The sequence below is a fragment of the Hevea brasiliensis genome, chromosome 14 (genome assembly GCF_030052815.1).
Source record: "Hevea brasiliensis isolate MT/VB/25A 57/8 chromosome 14, ASM3005281v1, whole genome shotgun sequence".
In the NCBI taxonomy this organism is placed as follows: Eukaryota; Viridiplantae; Streptophyta; class Magnoliopsida; order Malpighiales; family Euphorbiaceae; genus Hevea; species Hevea brasiliensis.
In genome coordinates this window covers 85,441,425-85,465,874 of record NC_079506.1, presented here as the reverse complement: position 1 = coordinate 85,465,874, position 24,450 = coordinate 85,441,425, and the positions used below count along the sequence as shown (strand labels likewise).

Here is a 24,450-nt window from a genome sequence, read left to right as displayed (position 1 = left end):
TTAGGAAACTCCCTCCAAACTCCAAAATTCTTTCATTCGGATTATAAATTCCAAATGGTTACACTGATTTTTTAGTAACTCAAACTTTTCAACTTTTGCTTTCCACTTCAAGAGAATGGCTAGTCTACTGTGGCTTGCTCACGTTCTCTGCTTCCTTTTGTTTCACTTGCATTTCCGAGCTGCTTCTTCTTTACCTTTTTCTTTCAATTCCTCCTCTCCAGCCATGCCGTGTCAACATGACCAGAGTCTTGCCTTGCTCCAATTCAAGAAAACCTTTTCCATTAGAAGTAATGCCTCTTCCTGGGATTTCCCTTACCCCAGGCCTTATCCCAAAACTGAGTCTTGGAAAGAGGGAACGGATTGCTGCTGGTGGGATGGGGTCACTTGCGACATAGAAACGGGTAATGTAATTGGCCTTAACCTTTCTTCTAGCTTGCTCTATGGTACCATCCATTCTAATAATACTCTTTTCTTCCTTCCTCATCTCCAAAAGCTTGACCTCTCTAACAATGATTTCAACCGCTCTCAAATTGTACCTCAGTTTGGCCAGTTTTTGAATTTATCATGTCTTAACCTAAACTACTCTGTTTTTGAGGGCCGAATTCCACTAGAAATTTCTTATCTGTCTGGTTTGGTTTCGCTTGATCTTTCAAGGAATTATGATTTGATACTCAAAGCCACTGTTTTTAACGAGATTGTTCAAAACCTAACCCAGTTACAGGAATTGGACCTAAGTGATGTAAACCTGTCTTCGGTTGCAACTAGTTCCTTGATGAATTTGTCTTCTTCTATATCATCACTTGCACTCTCCTCTTGTGAATTGCAAGGGAAATTCCCAGACAACATAATTCGACGACCAAACCTCCAATTGCTCGATTTATCGGGCAATGAAGATCTCACTGGTTCCCTACCTAGGCATAATTGGAATAACTCCTTCCGTTCCTTGTCTCTTTCTGGGACAAAAATTCCAGTATATTTAGACCATGACTTCATTAGTAATTTAAAATCCTTGGAAACACTGGAACTTCGTGCCTGCAACTTTGGACTTTCAACTTCGGAATTGTTTGGTAACTTGACTCAACTCTATTCATTGGACCTCTCTTATAACAATTTTAATGGTGAGATTCCCTCCTCATTTGGAAACCTTGGGGAACTCTATTCATTGGACCTCTCTTCTAACAATTTTAATGGTGAGATTCCCTCCTCATTTGGAAACCTTAAACAGCTTCATACTTTGAACCTTTACAACAACAATCTCAGTGGTCAAATTCCATCCTCACTTGGAAACCTTGGGGAACTCCATTCATTGGACCTCTCTTGTAACAATTTTAATGGTGAGATTCCCTCCTTATTTGGAAACCTTGAGGAACTCTATTCATTGGACCTCTCTGATAACTATTTTAGTGGTGAGATTCCCTCCTCATTTGGAAACCTTAAACAGCTTGATACTTTGAACCTTTACAACAACAATCTCAGTGGTAAAATCCCATCCTCGCTTGAAAGCCTTGGGGAACTCTATTCATTGGACCTCTCTTATAACAATTTTAATGGTGAGATTCCCTCCTCCTTTGAAAACCTTAAACAGATTGATATTTTGTGGCTCAACAACAACAATCTCAGTGGTCAAATTCCATCCTCACTTGGAAGCCTTAAAGAACTCTCTTCATTGGACCTCTCCTATAACAATTTTAATGGTGAGATTCCCTCCTCCTTTGAAAACCTTAAACAGCTTGATATTTTGTGGCTCAACAACAACAATCTCAGTGGTCAAATTCCATCCTCACTTGGAAGCCTTAAAGAACTCTCTTCATTGGACCTCTCCTATAACAATTTTAATGGTGAGATTCCCTCCTCCTTTGAAAACCTTAAACAGCTTGATATTTTGTGGCTCAACAACAACAATCTCAGTGGTCAAATTCCATCCTCACTTGGAAGCCTTAAAGAACTCTCTTCATTGGACCTCTCCTATAACAATTTTAATGGTGAGATTCCCTCCTCCTTTGAAAACCTTAAACAGCTTGATATTTTGTGGCTCAACAACAACAATCTCAGTGGTCAAATTCCATCCTCACTTGGAAGCCTTAAAGAACTCTCTTCATTGGACCTCTCCTATAACAATTTTAATGGTGAGATTCCCTCCTCCTTTGAAAACCTTAAACAGCTTGATAATTTGTGGCTCAACAACAACAATCTCAGTGGTCAAATTCCATCCTCACTTGGAAGCCTTAAAGAACTCTCTTCATTGGACCTCTCCTGTAACAATTTTAATGGTGAGTTTCCCTCCTCATTTACAGTATCAAATTTTGGAACTCCAAAACAACAATCTCAGTGGTCAAATTCCTAATTATTTTACAAACTTCAAACAATTTTGCAGGTCCCATCCCTTTCAAAGGAAGCAAGCTTTCAAGTCTAGTGTACCTTGATTTATCCAATAACTTGTTACATGGCCCAATTCCAAGTTCAATTTTCAAACTTACGAACTTGAGTGTTCTCATTCTTTCATCCAACAAATTGATAGGAGAAGTCTCTCCTGCAGTTTGCAAGCAAAATTCTCTTGAAATTCTTGACTTGTCAAACAATAGTTTGAACAGCTTCATTCCACAATGTTTGGGAAATTTCAGCAACAATCTTTCAGTGTTGCATTTGGGCGTGAACAAGTTCCATGGAAGCATCCCTGAAACATTTTCAATAGGCAGCAGCTTGAGATATTTGAACTTCAATGGCAATCAATTGCAAAGGAGAATCCCACCATCCATTTCCAATTGCAAAGATTTGGAAATTTTAGATCTTGGCAACAACAATATAGATGACACATTCCCCCATTTTCTGGAAACTCTTCCAAAGCTACAAGTTCTAATGCTACAATCTAATAAACTCCATGGTTTGGTGAAAGGGTCCTCCGCCCATCATTCATTTTTAAAGTTACGTATTTTTTACCTCTCCAACAACACGTTTGATGGACCTTTACCTGCAGAGTATTTCAATAATTTCAAGGCAATGATGATCTTTGATTTGAATATGAAATACATGATGGCACCAAATTATTATTCTTATGATTATTCTGTGAGTCTGACACTCAAAGGCTTAGAGATTAAGTTGGTGAAAATCCAAACACTTCTTACATCCATTGATTTGTCGGGCAATAAATTCACAGGGGAGATCCCACAGTCAATCGGAAAACTTAAATCACTTAAGTTACTCAACTTGTCTCACAATCAACTCACAGGCAATATCCAACCATCATTGGGGATTTGAGCAATTTGGAATCATTAGACCTCTCTTCAAATCTTCTTGTTGGAAGGATTCCAATGCAATTGACATATTTGACATTTTTGGAAGTGTTTCGGGTTTCAGATAATCAACTTGAAGGACCTATACCTGAAGGAAAGCAGTTCAACACATTCGATAACACTTCATATGAAGGAAATTCGGGATTGTGTGGATTCCCACTAGAAAAATGTGACAATGGGGAGAGGCAACTACCAACATCATCAAAAGAAATTGATTCCAAGTCTAAAATTGGATTTGGATGGAAAGCTATATTGGCGGGGTATGGATGTGGAGTAATATTTGGTATTGCAATGGGATATGTTATGTTTAAGATAAGAAAACCTGCATGGCTTGTGAGGATGGTTGAAGGTGAAAGGCATCAAAAGCTAAAAAGATCTAGCAATTAACGTTCAAAGAGAAACTTTTCAATGCGACTGGTGTTTACAGGTAATATTTCGTGGTATTTCTTGCTTTGCATATAATCTCAGGTTAATTAGCTCTCTTTTTTTTTCTCTTTTTATATAAATAAACTTAAATTGTTTTTTTAGGAAATAAATCATTCTTATTGTTAATTAGCACAATATTTGATCTTATTGTTATAAGATTTTATCCATTTACCATGAATTTCTTACAATTTTTTTTTTTTTTTAAATTTTCGACCTTGTTAGGTAGATGAAGAATAACTAAGAAGATGCAGCCAAATGAAGATACGGTCTTAGATGCATAGCGCATATGAATGTGGAGACAAATCTAGCGCAATTGTTCTATCATGTATAAATTTATCTTGTTACGCTTCTCTCTTCGTCTCTGTTTTCTACATTTATAAGTTTTCTTAAAATAATGAAAGTTTTTTTATGTCTAAGATTGGGAACTTGTGTTAGATTTTAATTTCTATTTTGTTATTGTTGAGCTATATTCTGACTGTATATTCCTTTATTTTGGATGAAACCATGATTTGAGCTACAATATATAAATCTTGGACTATATTTGTTGTTTGTTGAACAAGGGTCTGTAGGTCCATTTTCAGCATATTTATCGTGAGGCCAAATTATGTGCTGATTGACTGGCACATTATGCCCATTCTTTTCTAGCTGGATTGATGCGGTTGCAAGAGGCTCTGAGTAGATTCTTTAATTGTTGCAGCATGCATGACTTTATTTTGTTTCTCTCTATTCTTTTTCTGAGAAAATAAAGATAATAAATTTTGTCTTATTCAAAACCTAACCAAGCTAATTCAGTGCAATTGACTTACTGCTGTTCAATTGAATCAAATCACCGAGGTCACACACGATATTTAAACAGGTCTATCCAAGCCCCCCTTCAAGATTTGGGATCCCATTGACCATAACCAGGGCTCTCCCAATTTTGCGCCAATATGGATATGTCTAATGTGAGTACGTGACCAGCCCAATCAAAAAGAAATTCCACTCCATTAATGGTAATGGGGCAAGGATGAGATTAAGGCTTCCTGCCTCCATCTCTACTTCGATCCACCTTAATTTTTGTGTTCATATGATGTATATTTGTAGGTTATGATAATATATTACAAGTATATATTTTTATTTATTATAAAATTAAAGAATTAAAATGAGAAATCCCTTCCCGTTTTACCTTCTCCTTGACCATTTTCGCTTGCCTTATCTCCTCCTTGATATCTAACGAGCCAGGGACGGAAAAGGAGAAAACTAACCTTGTCCTGCCCACTCGTCATGCTCTTATTATTTTAAAAAGACTCAAAAGAATTCTATCCTTTTAAATTATATTTTAAACACAAATTTTTACAAAAATATTTTATTTGAATTCCTTTGATTGACAAAATTGAATTCTAATCCCTTCGTAAGCCTACTTATATTTTTACATAATTCAAGAAAATATAGTTAATAAAGTTAAAGTAATAAATTTTGTTTAATTTTTTTCTAATATACTTTCCAATTATACTGCTCCATTAAAAATTAAATAACTTAATTTTTCAAATTATTCTTAAAACTAATAGATATTTTTTTCAATGTCTATTATTAAGGACATATTTGAGAAGGCCTTCGATTTGGTGAGGCGTGTGCGTATTGACAACACTCTTCAGCATATATATGGCGTTTGGTATCAGGTGCGCTCTTGGATTCTTGCTTGTATTTCTCATGCTCGGATTGTAAGATTTTATCCAGTAATTAATATTAAAATATGGATCAAAATCAATTCCTTTAATGTAGCCCAATATTAATTGATATTTACTTTAATTAATACAAATCCTAATTATACAAGGATTACTTTAATTGAAGTAAATCATAATTCTAATTGTATAAGGATATTTGATGGACGTATCAGATTAAGTCTTGGATATATATATATATATGAGTTGTTCCTCTCTCTACCCATAAGGTCACCCACATTTTCTTTCATAAAGTCAGAGATAATAAAGTCATTTGAAGAAAGTCTTCCATCGCTAAATTTTTGTGTGTGAATCAAGAAGGGTCAAGAGGGAGAAATCAGTTTGTTGAATCAAATGGTCTCTTTCAATTACTGCCATGACTCAAGTAAAACTCCGCATCAGATACGCTTTATAAATCTGTGAGAATTTATTTGTTCAAGATCCATTATTAGGATGATGGTTGAATCTTACGTTTATGATTCACATTATATTTATGATTGTTATGGTCTATCAAGAATTTATTGGTATCAGAGCCCTAAGTTTTGAACAATTAAATTTCTCCATTAAATTTATGGTGATGAACATAATATTAAAGATCTTACTTGTTATTAGATATGGGTAGGATTAAAGTGTAGATTATAAAAGTTTTATGATTAATGTTAATAATTAAAATAATTAAAATAATATTATTAAAATTTGACTCAATTAAATTTTGGGCATGAAGATTATTAACACGAAAAATCGTGTTATAAAAGGATTTAAGTTTAAGATCATATTTTCTCAAAAGAAATAAATTAAAAGAAACAAAAAAAATTATGTTTTCTACCCAATCTAATTAAGATTTATAATTAAACCTAATGAATGAATAAATATTAGGTTTATTAAGATACATAATTTATATGCATGCCTTATGATATTTGTTTTACTTTGTTAGTCACCAAAGTGGCCAAATTAAAATAAAATAAAAATAATAGTTTGTTAGTCACCAAAGTGTCTGAACTATGAATGATGTTTACATGCATATAAAAATTATCAATTATCCATACTAATAGATGCCTATGATGAAAAATGGATTAATTGATATCCATTTGTTATCAGAACTTAAGGATTTTACCCAAAGGTAAATTAATTATTCTATGATAGTGATAATTATGAGGACAATAATATTTTATCAAATCTATATATTGGATGTCCAAAGACAACATGTATATTTGATGTAAGTTAATTATTGTCCAATCAAGTTTAAAGGCCTTTAATTTAGGATAGTATATTATAGTATCTACCCAAAGGAGAACTATAATATACTCTAATTATTAAAGTTATTTGAATCTATTTTGAGCATATAAATATAATATTGTAGCTTTTCTCTTTATTCGCAAGTTTAATATGTTATTGTTTTAATGGGTTGAACTTCTTTGAATAGTGTGAGCAAGTCAAGTTCCATTTAGGTGTCTTGGGCCTTGACTTCGCATTATTAGAAAGTTAACTCGCTACTATTAAGGATACAAGTAGTGAGGAAGAAAAGTTATACCATAAGCAATAGAAATTGGTACACAAATTGAGCCTTATGTTTTTACGAATGACTATTGCCAATGACATTAAGACTAAAATTTCACAAACTGAAAATGCAAAAGAATACCTTAAACTTATGAAAGATATATTCTATTCTGAAGCCAAGTCACTCACTGGTACTCTAATGGCATAACTTATGACCATAAAGTATGATATATCAAAAAGTATACAAGAGCACATTATTGAAATGAGTGATATTGCAGCAAGACTAAAGACTTTAAGGATGATGGTTGATGATTCTCTCTTGGTGTAGTTCATTATGAATTCATTACCTCTTGAATATGGGCCATTTCAAATTAACTACAACACTATTGAGGATAAGTGTAACACCCTAGGCAAATCCCACATCGGCAAAACATGGGAGAGATGCTGGGTTTATAAGTTGGCGGTTCGTAAACCCTAGTGACGCATTTTAAAACCGTGAGGGCTTCGGCTCAGATCGGACAATATCACTAGTGGGCCAAGCGGTTACATTTGTGGTATCAGAGCCGCTCCGTGTGCAAACTTGAGCGATGGTGGGGCAAACCTCAGCGAGGACGCTGAGTCCCATAAGGGGGGTGGATTGTAACACCCTAGGCAAATCCCACATCGGCAAAACACGGGAGAGATGCTGGGTTTATAAGTTGGCGGTTCGTAACCCCTAGTGACGCGTTTTAAAACTATGAGGGCTTTGGCTCAGAGCGGACAATATCACTAGTGGGCCGAGCTGTTACAATAAGTAGAATAGTAATGAATTGGCCAATAAGCTACTTTAGGAGGAGATAAGGTTGAAAAATCAAGGGACTCATTCTATCAATATTATGGGTCAAAAAGCTGATAAGGGACTTAAGTTAAAGCTTACAAGTTTAAGAAAAAAAAGAAATGATCTTCAAATGTTACTTAAGCTAAGGAAAGGAATAAATGGTAGTATGACACTATTAAAAAGATTGCCTGAAAAATAAAGCTAGATTTGAAAAGAAAGGTAATCTTTATCCTTATGTATGTTTCAAATCAAACTTATTTGAAGTTCCTAATAATACTTGGTGGCGTGATTTTGATGCTACTATTTATGTCTCCAATGTGATGAAAGAATTCCTTATGGTCCAAACAGAAAACCCAACTAAGACTTTCTATTTATGGGGAACCATATGAAGGCTCTAATTGAAGACATAGAGACTTAACGTTTGCTCTAAGATAATGGCTATCAACTAGACCTATTAAAAACTTTCTATATGCTTTTAATTTCTAGGAATGTCATTTTGTTTTAAAACTTGATAAATTTGGGTTCAATGTTAAGTTTGGGCATGGATGTTTCAGTTTATTTAATAATAATGATAATTCCATTATTGTTTTTGGAATTCTTACTGATGATCTATATATACTGAAACTTGGTGATAATTTTGTTGAATCCTTGCTTGTCACTTTTAGCAATATTGGAATTAAGCCTAGTAGACTGAATGAGAATTTTGTTTCTTGTGGCATAAGCGTTTGGGTCATATATCCAAAGAAAGATTAGAAAGGTCAATAAAGAATGGGATTCTACCGAGTTTAGATATTATTGATCTTAATGTGTGTGGATTACATTAAGAGAAAGCAAATTAAACACAATAAGAAAGAAGCCACAAGAAGCAGTAAGCTTCTTGAAATTATACACACTGATATATGTAGGCCTTTTGATACTCCATCTTTTGGTAGAGAAAAATATTTTATTACCTTTATTGATGATTTTTTATGTTATGAACATATTTATTTGCTTAATGAAAAATCTCAATCAATAAATGCACTTAAAGTGTACATAAATGAGGTTGAGAGGCAATTAGATAGAAAAGTGAAAATAGTAAGGTCAGATAGAGGTAGTAAATACTATGGAAAACACACTGAAATGGGATAATGTCATGGTCTATTTATAAAGTTCTTAGAAAGTTATGGCATATGTGCACAATATACTATGCCAAGTACTCCTTAATAAAATGAGGTGGCGAAAAGGCAAAATCGGATTTTAATGAATATGGTTAGGAGTTTGATAAGTAACTCTTCTTTACCTATATCTTTGTGGATATATACATTTAAAACCGCTATATACTTATTAAATAGGATTCCTAGTAAGGCAGTCTTAAAAACACCTTATAAATTATGGACTGAAAGGAAACCTAGTTTAAGGCACCTGCATGTTTGGGGTTGTCGAGTGAAAGCAAGAATTTATAATCCACATGAAAAGAAATTAGATTCTCAAACGATAAGTGGATACTTTATTGGTTATTCAGAGAAATCTAAAGGATATAGGTTTTATGTTCCAAACCATAGTCCAAGAATTATAGAAACTGATAATGAAAGATTCCTTGAGAATGGTGAAGTTAGTGGGAGTGTTGAGAGACAGGATGTGGATATATAAGAAAATAAAGTTGATTTTCATGTGCCTATTAAAGTTTCAATATCCACTCCTTCTCCACATGTTGTTCCAGCAGTTGCTGAAGGACCTAACAATGCTACACAACATAATGATGAAACACGTCCTGAAGAAGCTAACCCACAAAGAGCTAATGAAGGTGAACCACAAGAAATGCCATTAAGAAGATCTCAAAGAGAAAGGAGATCGGCAATTGCTAATGATTATGTGGTTTACTTGCAAAAGTTAGATTTTGACATAGGAATTAATAAAGATCCAGTTTCCTTTTCACAAGCTATAGAAAATAATGAGTCTTATAAGTGGTTAGATGCAATGAAAGATGAGTTAAAATCTATGGAGCAAAACAAAACATGGGATACAATCGAATTGCCTAGAGGATCTAAACGAGCCAAGCGCTACTCGAATGGCAAAATCAAACGATATAAAGCAAGACTTGTTGCCAAGGGTTATACTTAGAAAGATGATGTTGACTATAAAGAAACATTTTCACTAGTCTCAAAGAAAGACTCATTAAGAATTATCATGGCATTGGTGGTTCATTATGACTTAGAGTTGCACCAAATAGATGTGAAAACATCCTTTCTAAATGAAAAACTTGTAGAGGAAGTTTATATGAACCAACCTAAAGGTTTTCCAGTTGAAGGAAAAGGCCATATGGTGTGTAAACTTAAGAAATCAATATATATACTTAAGTAAGTTTCCCACCAGTGGTATATTAAGTTCAATGATACCATAAAGTCTTTTGATTTAAAGAAAAAGTCATTAATCGATGTATATATATCTTAAGATCAATGGGAGTATGTTTATTTTTTTAATTCTATATATTGATGATATCTTGTTTGCTGCAAATGATTTGGACATATTACGTGAGACTAAAGATTTTCTCTCAATGAATTTTGAAATGAAAGATATGGGAGAGGCATCCTTTGTGATTAGAATAGAAATATTCCGTAATAGATCATAAGGACTATTGGGATTGTCTCAGAAAGCTTGTATTGATAGAATTGTAGAGAGATTTAATATACATAAATATTCAGCAGGAATTGTTCCCATATAAAAAAAAGGGGGATAAATTCAGTCTCAATCAATGTCCAAAGAATGATGTGGAACGTAAAGAAATAGAATCAATTCCTTATGCTTCAATTGTGGACAATTTGATGTATACTTAAACCTGTACAATTCTTTATCCCGGAATTGATAACTAGAAAGCTACAGAGAAAGTTTTATGTTACCTACAATGAACTAAAGATTTCACGCTCACTTACAGGATATCTAATCATTTAGAAGTGATTGGATATTCAAATTCAGATTTAGATGGATGTGTTGATAATAAAAGTTTATTTCGACTACTTGTTCTTATTAGATGAAGGAACAGTATTATGGAAAAATGCCGAAAAATAGTCTATCATTATTTCATCCATTATGAAAGCAAAATTTATGTCATGTTTTTAAGTTATAATTCACGCATTATGGATGCAGAATTTTATCTCAGGACTTGAGGTAGTCGACACCATTAGCAAGCCGCTGAGAATTCATTCTGATAATTCTGTAATAGTATTTTCTCCATAAATGACAAATTTGCCAAAGGTACCAAGCATATGAAATTAAAAGTATTTTATTGTTAAGGAGAAAGTTCAGAAATAAAGAGTGTCTATTGAGTATAATAGTATTGATCTCATGATAGCAGATTCGTTAATTAAGGGTTCGCAACCTAAGACATTTAAAGAATATTTTCTTATAATGGGTCTTGATTGTATTAATGTATAATGTATTGGCTTTGACACTCTAAGCTCATTGATGTATTTCTGATATACATTGAAGTGTTTCCTGTTTCTCATGATTGTATACACATAATATTTTGAGTGAATGATAATAGAAAAAGTCTTTGGAGACATTATTGTGGACCATGATGTGATAAACATATATCCATTATGTACCTAATATGGTAAGTTGCTAATATTGTGGTATATAGAAGGAAGTATGTGATTAAACAATGTACAACTGCCATAACCCATACTTAGTAATTTATTATAGGAAGGTAATTATGAAGTATATTATAGAAAGGATTTGTTTATTTTATGCGCGCCTAATATTTATGTTATTAAAGTTAATATCACCTAATTGTTGTGTCAAGTGGGAGAATGTAAGATTTTGTTCGGTAATTAATATTACTATAAGGGCCAAAATCAATTCCTTTAATGTGGCCTAATATTAATTGATATTTACTTTAATTAATACAAATCTTAATTATACAATGATTACTTTAATTGAAGTAAATCCTAATTCTAATTGTATAAGGATACTTGATGGACGTATTAGATTAAGTCTTGGATATATATATATGAGCTAGTCCTCTTTCTACCCATAAGGTCATACACATTCTCTTTCATAAAGTTAGAGATAATAGGGTCATCTCAAGAAAGTCTTCCATCACTAAATTCTTGTGTGTGAATCAAGAAGGGTCAAGAGGGAGAAATCAGTTTGTTGAATCAAAGGGTCTCTCTCAATTACTGCCATGCCTCAAGTAAAACTCCGCATCAGGTACGCTTTCTAGATCTGTGAGAATTTATTTGTTCAAGATCCATTATTAGGGTGATAGTTGAATCTTACGTTTATGATTCACATTATATTTATAATTATTATGGTCTATCAAGAATTTATTTTACATGGATCTCCATCCTAATCAATGGCAGTCCTTCAAAAGAGTTCAGGATGTAATATTAGTGGTTCATTAAACTTTAAATTAGTGGAAGTAATATTCAATGTTTAAGTTTTCTATTAATAAATTAAATAATTTTTAATAAATTAATAATGCTTATAAAAGTAAAATTATAGAATTACTATATTAAAAATTATAATAGGATTTTAGTATAAGTAGAATCATTATTAAAATAATATTAAAATAATATTAAAATTTTAATTTATATTAATTATTGTAATAATGGTAATTGAAATTATTTAGAGATTTAGTGACGAAATATCTTCGTCACTAAAAGTTATTGGAACAATGATATTGTATGGGTTAACCTTTTCATTACTAAGTATTAGTGATATTGATTTTGTCGCTAAAAGTTGTTAGCGATAAAATAATTAGATTAGGGATAAAATTTTGTCACTAATGTATATTATTGGCGACGAAGCATTTATTTGTCGCTATAAATACGTTTTAGGTGTTTTTACAAATAATAAAAATAATGAATGACATTTTGAGAATTCTCAATATTTCTCCTTTTCATACATTTCTATATAGTATAAATTATATACTAATTTTTGAGGCACGTGCAACATACATAATTATTTTATTTATATAATTTAACTAAATTTAAATTTAATTACTTAAATTAAAATACAAAAGTTTTTTTTTTCAAATTTAATTAGTGTAATATAGTATATACATATTTGAAATGTTGTCATGCTTCTTATTCTATTATTTTAACAAATTCTTCCATATATTTAAATACTACAAAATTATATGATAAAATTTGTAGAAATATGATTTTTTTACAATTATATATTGTGTAAGTATTAATTTAAAATTTTCATTCATACTAATAAATTTAGCATCATATAATTAATTTGCTACGCACCATTAGACATACAGATAATTTAAATAAAAGAATTAAATTTATTAAAATAATGCCTAAATGATCATCAAATATATATATTATACTATTTCACTTGCATTGAGACATTCAATGAATTTATAACTTCCCCTGCCAATAGCATTATTAATTAATTTATTAGAATTAAATTTCAAAATCATAAAAATTATTTAAAAAATTAGTAATATTAAAGAATAAATACTGTTAAAACAATAAGATCATTTAAAAAATTATAAAAAGTAAAATTATACCTCTTAGAATCAATTATTGATGAACTTTAATTTTTTATGCTATAAGTTGAAAGATAAAGTTTCTTTTATAAAATATATACCACATAATATTAATAGAATTGAAATTAAAATAAAATTAATTAAAATAAAATTTTTATCCATGGCTAGGCCTACCTAGAGGGATGACATCATAGTTATTAAACTCGGACTGAATCGATCAATTGAACTAGTGAATCAGTGAACTGACCCCAAATTAATTCAAATTTGTAATTGAACCAGATAAATAAGAGATCTGCGTGACCCAGTCAACTCAACCGTTAATATGCTCAATTCAATTATTCAATTAAATCTTTCTTTTTTATTTTTATTTTTTTAATTTTTGTATAGAGAATTAAACTCAAAATATCATAAAAAGTCTTTAAAATTAAAATCTATTGAGCTAACTTGATAGCTATATATTTTTTATTTCAATATATTTATTTTTTAATATATACTTAATATTTTATAAAAATTAAAAAAAATATATAATTTATAAAAATTTTATGCATTATATTACTTAAATATTTTTATATAAAATTGAAAAACATTATTAAATATTAAAGTTTTATTTTAAATAATTAAAATTTAATTAATTATATTTATTTATGTCAATAAGTGTTATATTTAATTAATTTTAATTAATTAATATATTTAATTAAATTTTAATGACTATCAGATTGAACCATTAACCTAACTTACTACCCATTCACCTGATTTTTGGTCAACTTCACGCTGGTTGACATTTCAAAACTGTGAGAAAGCAAGTCTAGTTGGTGCTGGACGGGACCAAGTTCTGGTATTTAGTTCTCAAAATCGGCCCAAATGTGGACTAAAAGCCCAAACTCTAGCCCATGATTATTCTTAGCGCGTGCAACGCCTGAGCTGAAAGGAAGGAAAATTACATATATATTGACGGAAATAAAATAGAGAGATTAATTAATAGGAAGATGAAACTAATGATGCAATGTCTCTAATTTGTGATATTTTACAAGGTCAAGATTTCACTTCCATCTGCCCAAGTGATATTTTACATATATATTATGATGTGTGAAAGCAAAGTATATACTAAGGTTTTTCATTATTTTTAATTAATTAAGAAAATTAAGTGGTCTAATCTGTTTTCACAAATTCGAGAGATTTTGTATGATAATATTAGAAATAGTTGATAGAATAATCTATTTAACAATCAATCTTAAAGTCAGGATTATACATTAATGGAATTGTGTCAGTATAATATCAACATTTATAATTATAAAGACAAGTAATGACTTGAGAATTCATTTAATTCATGGAAATAAATGTCATAAAAATTAAATTCTACTTGTTATGCGTAAAAAATGGTAGAGAAGATAGTGAAGAAAATAGAGTTAAGTAATCATTCAAATTAGAAATTAATTGACATGTCAAATAATCAGAGAAAAGAAAAGTTAGAAAACATGTTTAACTTTAATTTATAGACACTAGAATTTTGGATACCATTGCCAACAAAGAATTTATCTTGTTTGGTTCAATTTTATAGTAAAATTCATTTCATTTATATATTTTATATTAAATATGAAATTTATTTCGAATGAAATAAATTTTATATTTGAAATAAATAAAGTAAAATAAAATGATATATAATAAGAGAATAATCTTATTACTTGAAATATGCATAATTTTAAGTTTAAAATTCATGTGTCAATTCTATCAATTTTAATAAAATTTAATTTAGTTATAATAAATTTTATAAAATTGATGATTAATAATTTCAAATGAATTTTTATTTAAATTAAACACTAAAATTTTAGATTTATAAATGAATTTCACAAAAATCTTATGCAATTCATTTATACCAAACATTACCTTATACGTTATCTATTGTAGTCCTAATAGAAACTCTCTCTTGATGGAGATACTCCTCTAATTAAAAGTAGGCACATTTTAATTATAATTAAGAGATTTCAAATTTGGGTGTCTTTTATAATCATCTAAATAAATAAATAAAATGTCAAATATATAGATTATATATTTCATAGAATGTACAAACACTATTTTCATTATATTACCTAATATATTCAATATGAGTAATCCATTTTATTAGAATAGGAGCTTATTTTTTAATATATCCTAAAATTATTTATTTTGAATGTACGAGAGATTTGCTCTTAAAATATTTTCAAAGAGGAAACTATGTATATATATATATATATATATATATATATATATATATATATATATTGAAATCCTTAATAATTTCAAGTACACACCCATAAAAATTTAGCAAAACAACTTTTAAATGTATAGGAAGTGTCTAGTGGACTAAGAATTAGCAAAACAACTTTTAAATGTATAGGAAGTGTCTAGTGGACTAAGAAAGGAGATGTACTTATTGAAAAGGACAAGTCAATATTCATTGCTTTTTATCTCTAGAAATGGAGAAGGGAAAATAGAATGTTAAAAGCATTAAAATTCATGACTTGGTCTTCGCAACTATACTTGTTTTCATAGAAACAGTCAATTATTATTATGTATTTATATACTTTTATTATTTTCATGAAGCCCATAGAAAGTGATATTCTCAAACATTATATTCATCGGTGGTTAAAGTGATACTCTCAATTTATTATATTGTTTTATAAAACATATTATTATTTTAAATAATATATCAATGTTGGTATATATATATATACCCAGACATAATAAAAAAGGCCTTCAAAACATTTAAATTTACTTATAAATAGAAAATATAAAAAATAAGAAAAAATTATCAATATAACTTATCTATTTATTTTAAAAATATTTTTTAATCAAGTAAAAAATTTATACTATTCTAATAATTTTTAAAAATATTCATATTATTTTATTTTGATAAATTACATTATTTTTAAGTAAATATTTACCAAACATTTAAACTGTTTAAAAGTAATTTTTAAATTTAAATAGTTTTATTAAGCAATCACTATTTATTTTCAAATTAACTTATAAGTTAAAAATATATTTTAAATAAATATTAAAATTAAGTAATCAAACTAAATACTCTCTAGATATTATAATTTATGAAATCGAACTTCTATGTAAGTATAAGAAAAAAAAAACATGTCTGATAAGTTGTAAATTTTTGGTTTATTTTATAAGATTTTATTAATTTTGACTATTTGATGTTAAGATATCAAAAATAACTTATTAAAAATAGTTTATTAAAACAATTATCCAATACTACTTTTTTTTAGAAAAATAAAATTAATATTTTGCCCCGTTGGATTTTTTTTTATATAGTTATCAAAAATTCCTGTTTGTAGCCTACATATTTAAACTTCTATTATTTCACTTCACACACCCATATATACATATATATTATAATTTAATTTTATGTTAATACACATTTATTCATATATTTGTATTTTAAAATTGTTGTATTTTCACTGATTGAAGAAGCAATTGGTTAAACTGATACTCTCAATTTATATCAAAATAAACATTATAAAACATTACATGAGTGAAACTTAGATTGAAACAGAAACTCTTTCTTGATGTTGTTGAGGAATGCTATTTTTTTTTTCTCCTTATTTTTTCTTTTATTCATAGCAAATTCATATTTTAGTTTAGCTAAATATGAGTATTTTTCAAAGGGGGAAAAACTTTACATTACTACAAGAAATATTATACATAGTGATAATGATTTTTACTGCTAAATGTATATAAAATTTATTGTTATAAATTTATGACAATAATATATGAATTACTGCATGTTGTTATAAAATTGTGACTATAAGTATTTTATAATAAAACTGTGATTGTTGTAAAAAAAATAGTTATTGACAGTAACAATTATTATTGCACAAAAATTTTAATGATAACAATAATTACTGTCATATTTTTTTTTTATGTACCATTAGCATCTATTGTTTTTATTGTTGCTATATGTTAGATTTATAGGCAACAAAATTAATGTTGTTGGAAAAATTTTACTGTTAATTCTAATATTTATTGTAGTGATATCCCCTAATTGATTGAAGAGGGCAAGTCAATTCACAGCCTTTTATCTATAGAAAATGGAGAAGGGAAAATACAGTGTTGAAGGCATTAAAATTCATGACTTGGTCTTCAAAGCCATACTTATTTTCATAGAAGCGGTCTTTTGTTTGGAAAGTGATACTCCTAAACATTGTTTTTATTGATGGTTATAATCAGTATTCTCGATTGAAACCTTCTTTAAAGCTTGGATTCAGATAGCAATTGTAGCAACCCATAGACTTTGAATTTCATTTAAATTTAAAAATTTAAGTTATGTCTGATTTTGCGACCTAATTTCTACTCTGTCAAGCTTTCAAATGTTTAGGAACCATTTTGAAAAATGTCTATGGAATATACAATAAGTCTTCAATGGATTAATTAGAAGAGAAAGAGAGACGTTTCCTCTATCTCTACAAAATCCATGACTTGGTCTTCACTTGTCTTGATAGTTGCAGTCGATTATTATTATGTATTTGTATACATTTTATTATTTTGGTAAGTGATACTTACAAATATTATATTCATTGGTGGTTATAAGTCTTCTTGAGTAAATATATAAAAATTTGAAGTAATTCACTCTTATGATAGGTTGAAAAATATATATATATATAAAAATTAGAGAAATATAAAAATACAAAAATAAATTAATTGAGTTATGCAATATAAAATTTCGTTAATTTGATGTTATGCTTTTGCTACCCTAATTTTAGAGGGGAAAGAAAGAAGGGAATGGAAGATGTCAATCTTAAATGGAGAAAGTAAGAGAGAAGAGAGTGGAAAATAGAGAATTACCACCAGAAAGTACTCTAATATTATTAAATTAAAATTTAGTAATATTATTTATTTAATTTTAATAATATTTTTCTAATTCTCAATTTTCTTAAGTTAAATTTATTAATTTTAATATATATATATATATATATATATATATATATATATATATATATATATATCAAATAATAATAATAATAATAAATAACTATGCAGGGAATTTATTAGGTAAAACCTCCGCAGACTCAGCTTAAATGTTTAAACTGGGTATATGAGAGTTTCAAGAATAATTTTATATGAAGCATGAATATAAGACTAATAAATAGAAACGACCAAGATTCGAACTGTCAAGAAACCACTAAACTTAAAAGTTTAAAGTTGTATATAAAAACTCTAAAAATAATTATATATCTCTCTATCAATAATTTCATTTAAATTTGAAATTCAAATTTAAGTTATGTCTGATCTTGTGATTTTGCAACCTGATTTCTACTCTATCAAGCTTTCGAATGTTTAGGGACCATTTAGAAAAATGTCTGTGAAATATATAACAAGTCTTCAATTAAGAAGGGAGATGAATAGTTGAAAAAAAGGAGTCCAGTCATTGCCTTTTATATCTGCAAAAATGGACAGGGGAAAATAAAATATAGTGCTGAAGCCATTAAAATCTATGCCTTGGTCTTCATGGCCATACTTGTCTTAATAAAAGAAGTCAACTATTATTATTATTATTATTATTATTATTATTATTTTGGAAAAAAAAGATTAATAATATTAGCTACTAATAATAGTCTATGCAAAGCTGTGATGCAGAGTAAATACTTAATTAATATCAAAGCAAAAAAGTTGTAATTGAAGTAAAAGAAGAGCATTGTTAAATAAAAAAAAAAAAAAAAAAAAAAAAAACAAATAACTCATAATATGCAAATTATTTCTCTTCTCTCCAAACTCCGAAAATCCTTTCATTCAGATTATAAATACCAAATGCTTACACTGATTTTTAATAACTCAACTTTTCAACTTTAGCTTTCCACTTTCCCTTCAAAATTTCTTCAAGAGAATGGCTAGTCTACTATGGCTTGCTCACTTTCTTTGCTCCCTTTTGATTCACTTGCATTTCCAAGCTGCTTCTTCTCTACCTTTTTCTCTCAATTCTTCTTCTACAGCCATGTCGTGCCAACATGACCAGAGTCTTACCTTGCTCAAATTCAAGGAAACCTTTTCCATCGCAAGTGCTCCTTCTACCTGGTATTCCCCTTACCCCAAGCCTTATCCCAAGACAGTCTTGGAAAGAGGGCTCAGATTGCTGCTCGTGGGATGGGATTACCTGTGACATAGAAACAGGTAATGTAATTGGCCTTGACCTTTCTAATAGCTTGCTCTATGGTACCATCTATTCCAACAATCCTCTTTTCCTCCTTCATCATCTCCAAAAACTCGACCTCTCCTGCAATGATTTCAACAATTCACACGTGTCGCCTCAGTTTGGCCAGTTTTTGAATTTAACTTATCTTAACCTAAGCACTTCCAATTTTGTAGGCGAACTTCCTTCAGAAATTTCTTATCTGTCAGGTTTGGTATCTCTTGATCTTTCTTGGAATTATGATTTGAGACTACAAAACACTTATTTTAAGAAGCTTGTTCAAAACCTAACCCAGTTAGAGGAATTGGACTTGAGTTTGGCAAACATGTCTTTGGTTGTGCCTAGTTCCTTGATGAATATGTCTTCTTCTTTGACATCTCTCAAACTCGAGTATCGTCAATTGCAAGGGAAATTCCTAGATATCAGTCATCTATTTGAATTGACTTTGCTCTTTCTTTCTGGGAACGATCATTTGATAGTAGAAACTGCTTATTTTAAGAAGCTTGTTCAAAAACTAACCCAGTTACAAGAATTGGACTTGAGTGGTGTAAACATGTCTTGGGTTATACCAAGTTCCTTGATGAATTTGTCTTTTTCTTTGACATCTCTCAAACTCAGCGAAAGCCATTTGCAAGGGAAATTCCCAAATATCAGTCATCTATCCAAATTGGTTTCATTGGACCTCTCCCATAACAATTTTATTGGTCAAATTCCATCATCACTTGGAAGCTTTAAGGAACTCTGTTCATTGGACCTCGCCTATAACAATTTTAATGGCGAGATTCCCTTCTCATTTGGAAACCTTAAACAGCTTGATACTTTGTCCCTCTACAGCAACAATCCAAGTGGTCAAATTCCATCCTCACTTGGAAGCCTTAAGAAACTTTCCTCATTATACCTCTCCAATAATAATTTTAATGGTGAGATTCCCTCCTCATTTGAAAACCTTAAACAACTTGATACTTTGGACCTCTACAACAATAATCTCAGTGTTCAAATTCCATTCTCACTTGGAAGCTTTTAGGAACTCTCTTCATTGGACCTCTCCTTTAACAATTTCTCCTCATTTGAAAACCTTGAACAGCTTTACGGTTTGTTTCTCGACAACAACAATCTCAGTGTCAAATTCCATCATCACTCTGAAGCCTTAAAGAACTTTCTTTATTGGATCTCTCCAATAACAATTTTAATGGTGAGATTCCCTCCTCATTTACAGCTTCAAATTTTAGGCCTCCAAAACAATAATCTCAATGGTCAAATTCCTAATTATTTACAAACTTCAAACAATTTTGCAGGTCCCATCCCTTTCCAAGGAAGTCGGATTTCAAGTCTAGTATACCTCGATTTATCTAATAACTTGTTACTTGGCCCAATTCTAAGTTCAATTTTCAAACTTACGAACTTGAGTGTTCTTATTCTTTCATCCAACAAGTCTCTTCTGCAATTTGCAAGCTAAATTCTCTTGGAATTCTTAACTTGTCAAACAATAGTTTGTACGGCTTCATCCCACAATGTTTGGGAAATTTCAGCAACAATCTTTCAGTGTTGTATTTGGGCACGAACAAGTTCAATGGAACCATCCCTGAAACATTTTCAGTAGGCAGCAGCTTGAGATATTTGAACTTCAATGGCAATCAATTGCAAGCTATAATCCCACCATCCATTTCCAATTGCAAAGGATTGGAAATTTTAGATCTTGGCAACAATAATATAAGTGACACATTCCCTCATTTTTTTGGAAACTCTTTCGAAGCTACAAGTTCTAGTGCTACAATTCAATAAGCTCCATGGTTTGGTGAAAGGGTCCTCTGCCAATCATTCATTTTTAAAGCTATGAATTTTTTATCTCTCCAACAACATGTTTAGTGGACCTTTACCTGCAGAGTATTTCAATAATTTCAAAGCAATGATGATCTTTGATGTGAAAATGGAATACATGGGATCCAAATCATTCTTATTATGATTATTCTGTGAGTCTAACATTCAAAAGATTAGAGGTTGATTTGGTGAAAATCCAAACACTTCTTACATCCATTGATTTGTCAGGCAATAAATTCATATGGGAGATTCCACAGTCAATTGGAAAACTTAAATCACTTAAGTTGCTCAACTTATCTCACAATCAACTCACAGGCAATATTCAACCATCGTTGGGAAATTTGAGTAATTTGGAATCACTAGACCTCTCTTCAAATCTTCTTGCTGGAAGAATTCCAATGTAATTGACAAATTTGACATTTTTGCAAGTATTTCGAGTTTCTGATAATCGACTTGAAGGACCTATATAGGAAGGAAAGCAGTTCAACACATTCGATAGGACTTTATATGAAGGAAATTTGGGATTGTGCGGATTTCCACTAGAAAAATGTGACAATGGGGAGAGGCAAAAACCAACAACATCAAAGGAAGATGATTCCAAGTCTAAAAATGGATTTGGATGGGAACTGTAGTGGTAGGGTATGGATATGGAGCAATATTTGGTGTTGCAATGGGATATGTTGTGTTTAAAATAAGAAAACCTACATGGTTTGTGAGGATGGTTGAAGGTGAAGGGCATCGAAAGCTAAAAAGATTTAACAATTAAGATTGTTCACAAAAGATAAACTTTTTGTTATATTTGTGGCTTTGAATTTTGGATATGTTTTTCAAGGACCCAAATTGTGACCCGACCCGAAAGTTTCGCGCTGCGACTCGATTGGGATAAGTGAGATCTGTGGTGGTAGCGAAGGTCACGGGCCGATAGGACCAGTATAAATATTGTAATATTCTACCCTTTGTGGAAGAGTTGTGAGATATTTGAGAAACACACTGGGGTTAGGGTTTGAGAGTTCTGATTGATTGTATCTTGCTCTTTTCATCATAGTGGAACTTTTTCTCTTGTTTTGCCCATGGACGTAGACCTTATGATTGAACCACATTCAATGCTGTGTTATTCTTCTTCTCTTTTCAATACTGTGTGATTGTACGATTTGTGTGTGTGCCTTGGATTTGTATGCTTATTATAACATACTAGTATCAGAGCTTTGTGTACAAAACCTAGGGTTTACAGATGGCGTCGTCTTCAACGAAGTATGAGATGGAGAAGTTTGATGGTGGATCGAGTTTCAGTATGTGGAAGATTAAAATTAAAATTTTCTTGATCCTACAAGGTCTATGGAAGGCAATCGATGATAACTTTCCATAAGGTATGAAAGAGGCAGAGAAGGCTGATCTAAAGGAGAGAGACTTGAGTGCGATTTTCATAAGCGTAACTGATAATGTCCTACGCGAGATTGCTAGTGAAAGCTTAGCATCTGCGACATGGAAGAAATTAGAGGAGTTGTATTCTGACAAATCACTGACCAACCGCCTATATCTGAAGAAAAGGCTTTACAATTTAAGAATGAGTGAAGGTACGTTCATTAAAGAATATCTGGATGAATTCAATTCAATCATTATGGACCTGAAGAATATTGATATTGAGATTGATAGTGAGGATCAGGCCCTTATTGTGTTATGTTCTTTGCCACCCTCCTATGAAACTTTTGTTGATACTCTGTTATATGGAAAAGACAGTATTTCACTAGACGATATTAGTAATTCTCTAAAATCGAAGGAGTTTAAAAAGAAATTTCTAGATAATAGAGAAAGATTTGAGGGGGAAGGTTTGGTGAGCACATTCAAGGGAGGGTTCTTCTAGTAGGAAGAAATCTAAGGCCAGATCTAAGTCAAAAATGAAAAAGGCAAACTGTTTTGATTGAGGGGAGCAAGGTCACTAGAGGACAGACTATCCCAAGTTGAAAAATAAAAAGGGAAAGCAACCAAAAAGTTTTGTGAATGTGGTTGATAGTTTTATTGATTTTGATGGTGATGACAGTGCTGGAGAAATTTTATCCGTGAGTTCAGATCATGGACAAAATTCATGGATTCTTGATACTAGTGCTACTTATAACATGTGTCCACACAAAAACTGATTTGTCACTTACAAACAGATGAGTGGCAGGGTGTTTCTGGGCAATGATCATGCATTATCTGTTGAAGGAATTGGTAACATCAGATTGAGGATGTTTGAAGGCGTTGTCAGAACTGAGAGTGTTGGCATGTTCTAGGACTAAAGAGGAACCTGATTTATCTTGGGACACTTAACTCTCATGGATTTAGATACCATACAGAGAATGGAGTTCTCAAAGTGTGCAAAGGCTCGATGGTACTCATGAAATTAGTTTAGTTTTAGGATTATATTTTCTTTAGGGTAGTACAGTTTCAGGGGAAGCTGCAGTAGCATCCGAAAGCAATAATCAGAATCAGACTCAATTATGGCATATGCATCTTAGTCATATGAGTGAAAGAGGATTATATGTGTTAAGCAAGCGAGATTTGTTGGACAGGCAGAAAACAGAATCTATGGACTTCTGTGAACACTGTGTGTTTGGCAAATAGACCAGGTTGAAGTTCGATAAAAGGGCAGTGCACAAGACCAGAGGAATAATGGATTATATCCACTTAGATCTATGGGGTCCTAACAGAATTCCTTCCAAGAGCGATGCTAGGTACTTCATGACCTTGATTGATGATTACTCTCAGATGGTGTGGGTGTATTTTCTGAAAACAAAAGATGAGGCATTTTCAACCTTTGTAAAGTGGAAGACGATGATTGAGAAGCAGACAGAAAAGAAGGTCAAGCTTCTTAGAACTGATAACGGGTTAAAATTTTGCAATCGTGAGTTCGATGCATTCTGCAGCAATGAAGGTATAGTGAGACATCGCACTTGTACAAGGACACCATAATAGAATAGTATTGTAGAACGCATAAATAAAACACTTTGTGATAAAGCACGAAGCATGCTCTCACATTCAGAATTGGGAAAGGATTTCTAGGCTGAAGCAATTAATACTGCCTGTTTCTTGGTTAATAGATCTCCATCTACAGCTATTAAGTGCAAAACTCCTTTTGAGATCTGGTCCAGTTCACCTGCTGATTACTCTCAGCTGAGAGTATTTGGTTGCACTGCTTATGCTAATGTGAGAGATGGTAAGCCTGAGCTAAGAGTAAGAAAATGCATATTTCTAGGGTATGCATCTATAGTGAAAGGCTA

At 31.0% G+C, this 24,450-nt stretch overlaps 2 protein-coding genes across 2 annotated transcripts; both read left to right on the top strand.

Moving 5' to 3' along the window:
* The first annotated feature begins 115 nt into the window (after positions 1 to 115).
* On the top strand, positions 116 to 3,677 carry LOC131173047 (receptor-like protein 9DC3). The gene is made up of 3 exons (XM_058134699.1): positions 116 to 2,270; positions 2,375 to 3,095; positions 3,227 to 3,677. The coding sequence occupies exons 1-3, from the start codon at positions 116 to 118 to the stop codon at positions 3,675 to 3,677; spliced, it is 3,327 nt and encodes a 1,108-aa protein (XP_057990682.1).
* Positions 3,678 to 19,193: 15,516 nt separating this feature from the next.
* On the top strand, positions 19,194 to 20,399 carry LOC131173046 (receptor-like protein Cf-9 homolog). The gene has a single exon (XM_058134698.1). The coding sequence runs from the start codon at positions 19,194 to 19,196 to the stop codon at positions 20,397 to 20,399; it is 1,206 nt and encodes a 401-aa protein (XP_057990681.1).
* The last annotated feature ends 4,051 nt before the right edge of the window (positions 20,400 to 24,450 follow it).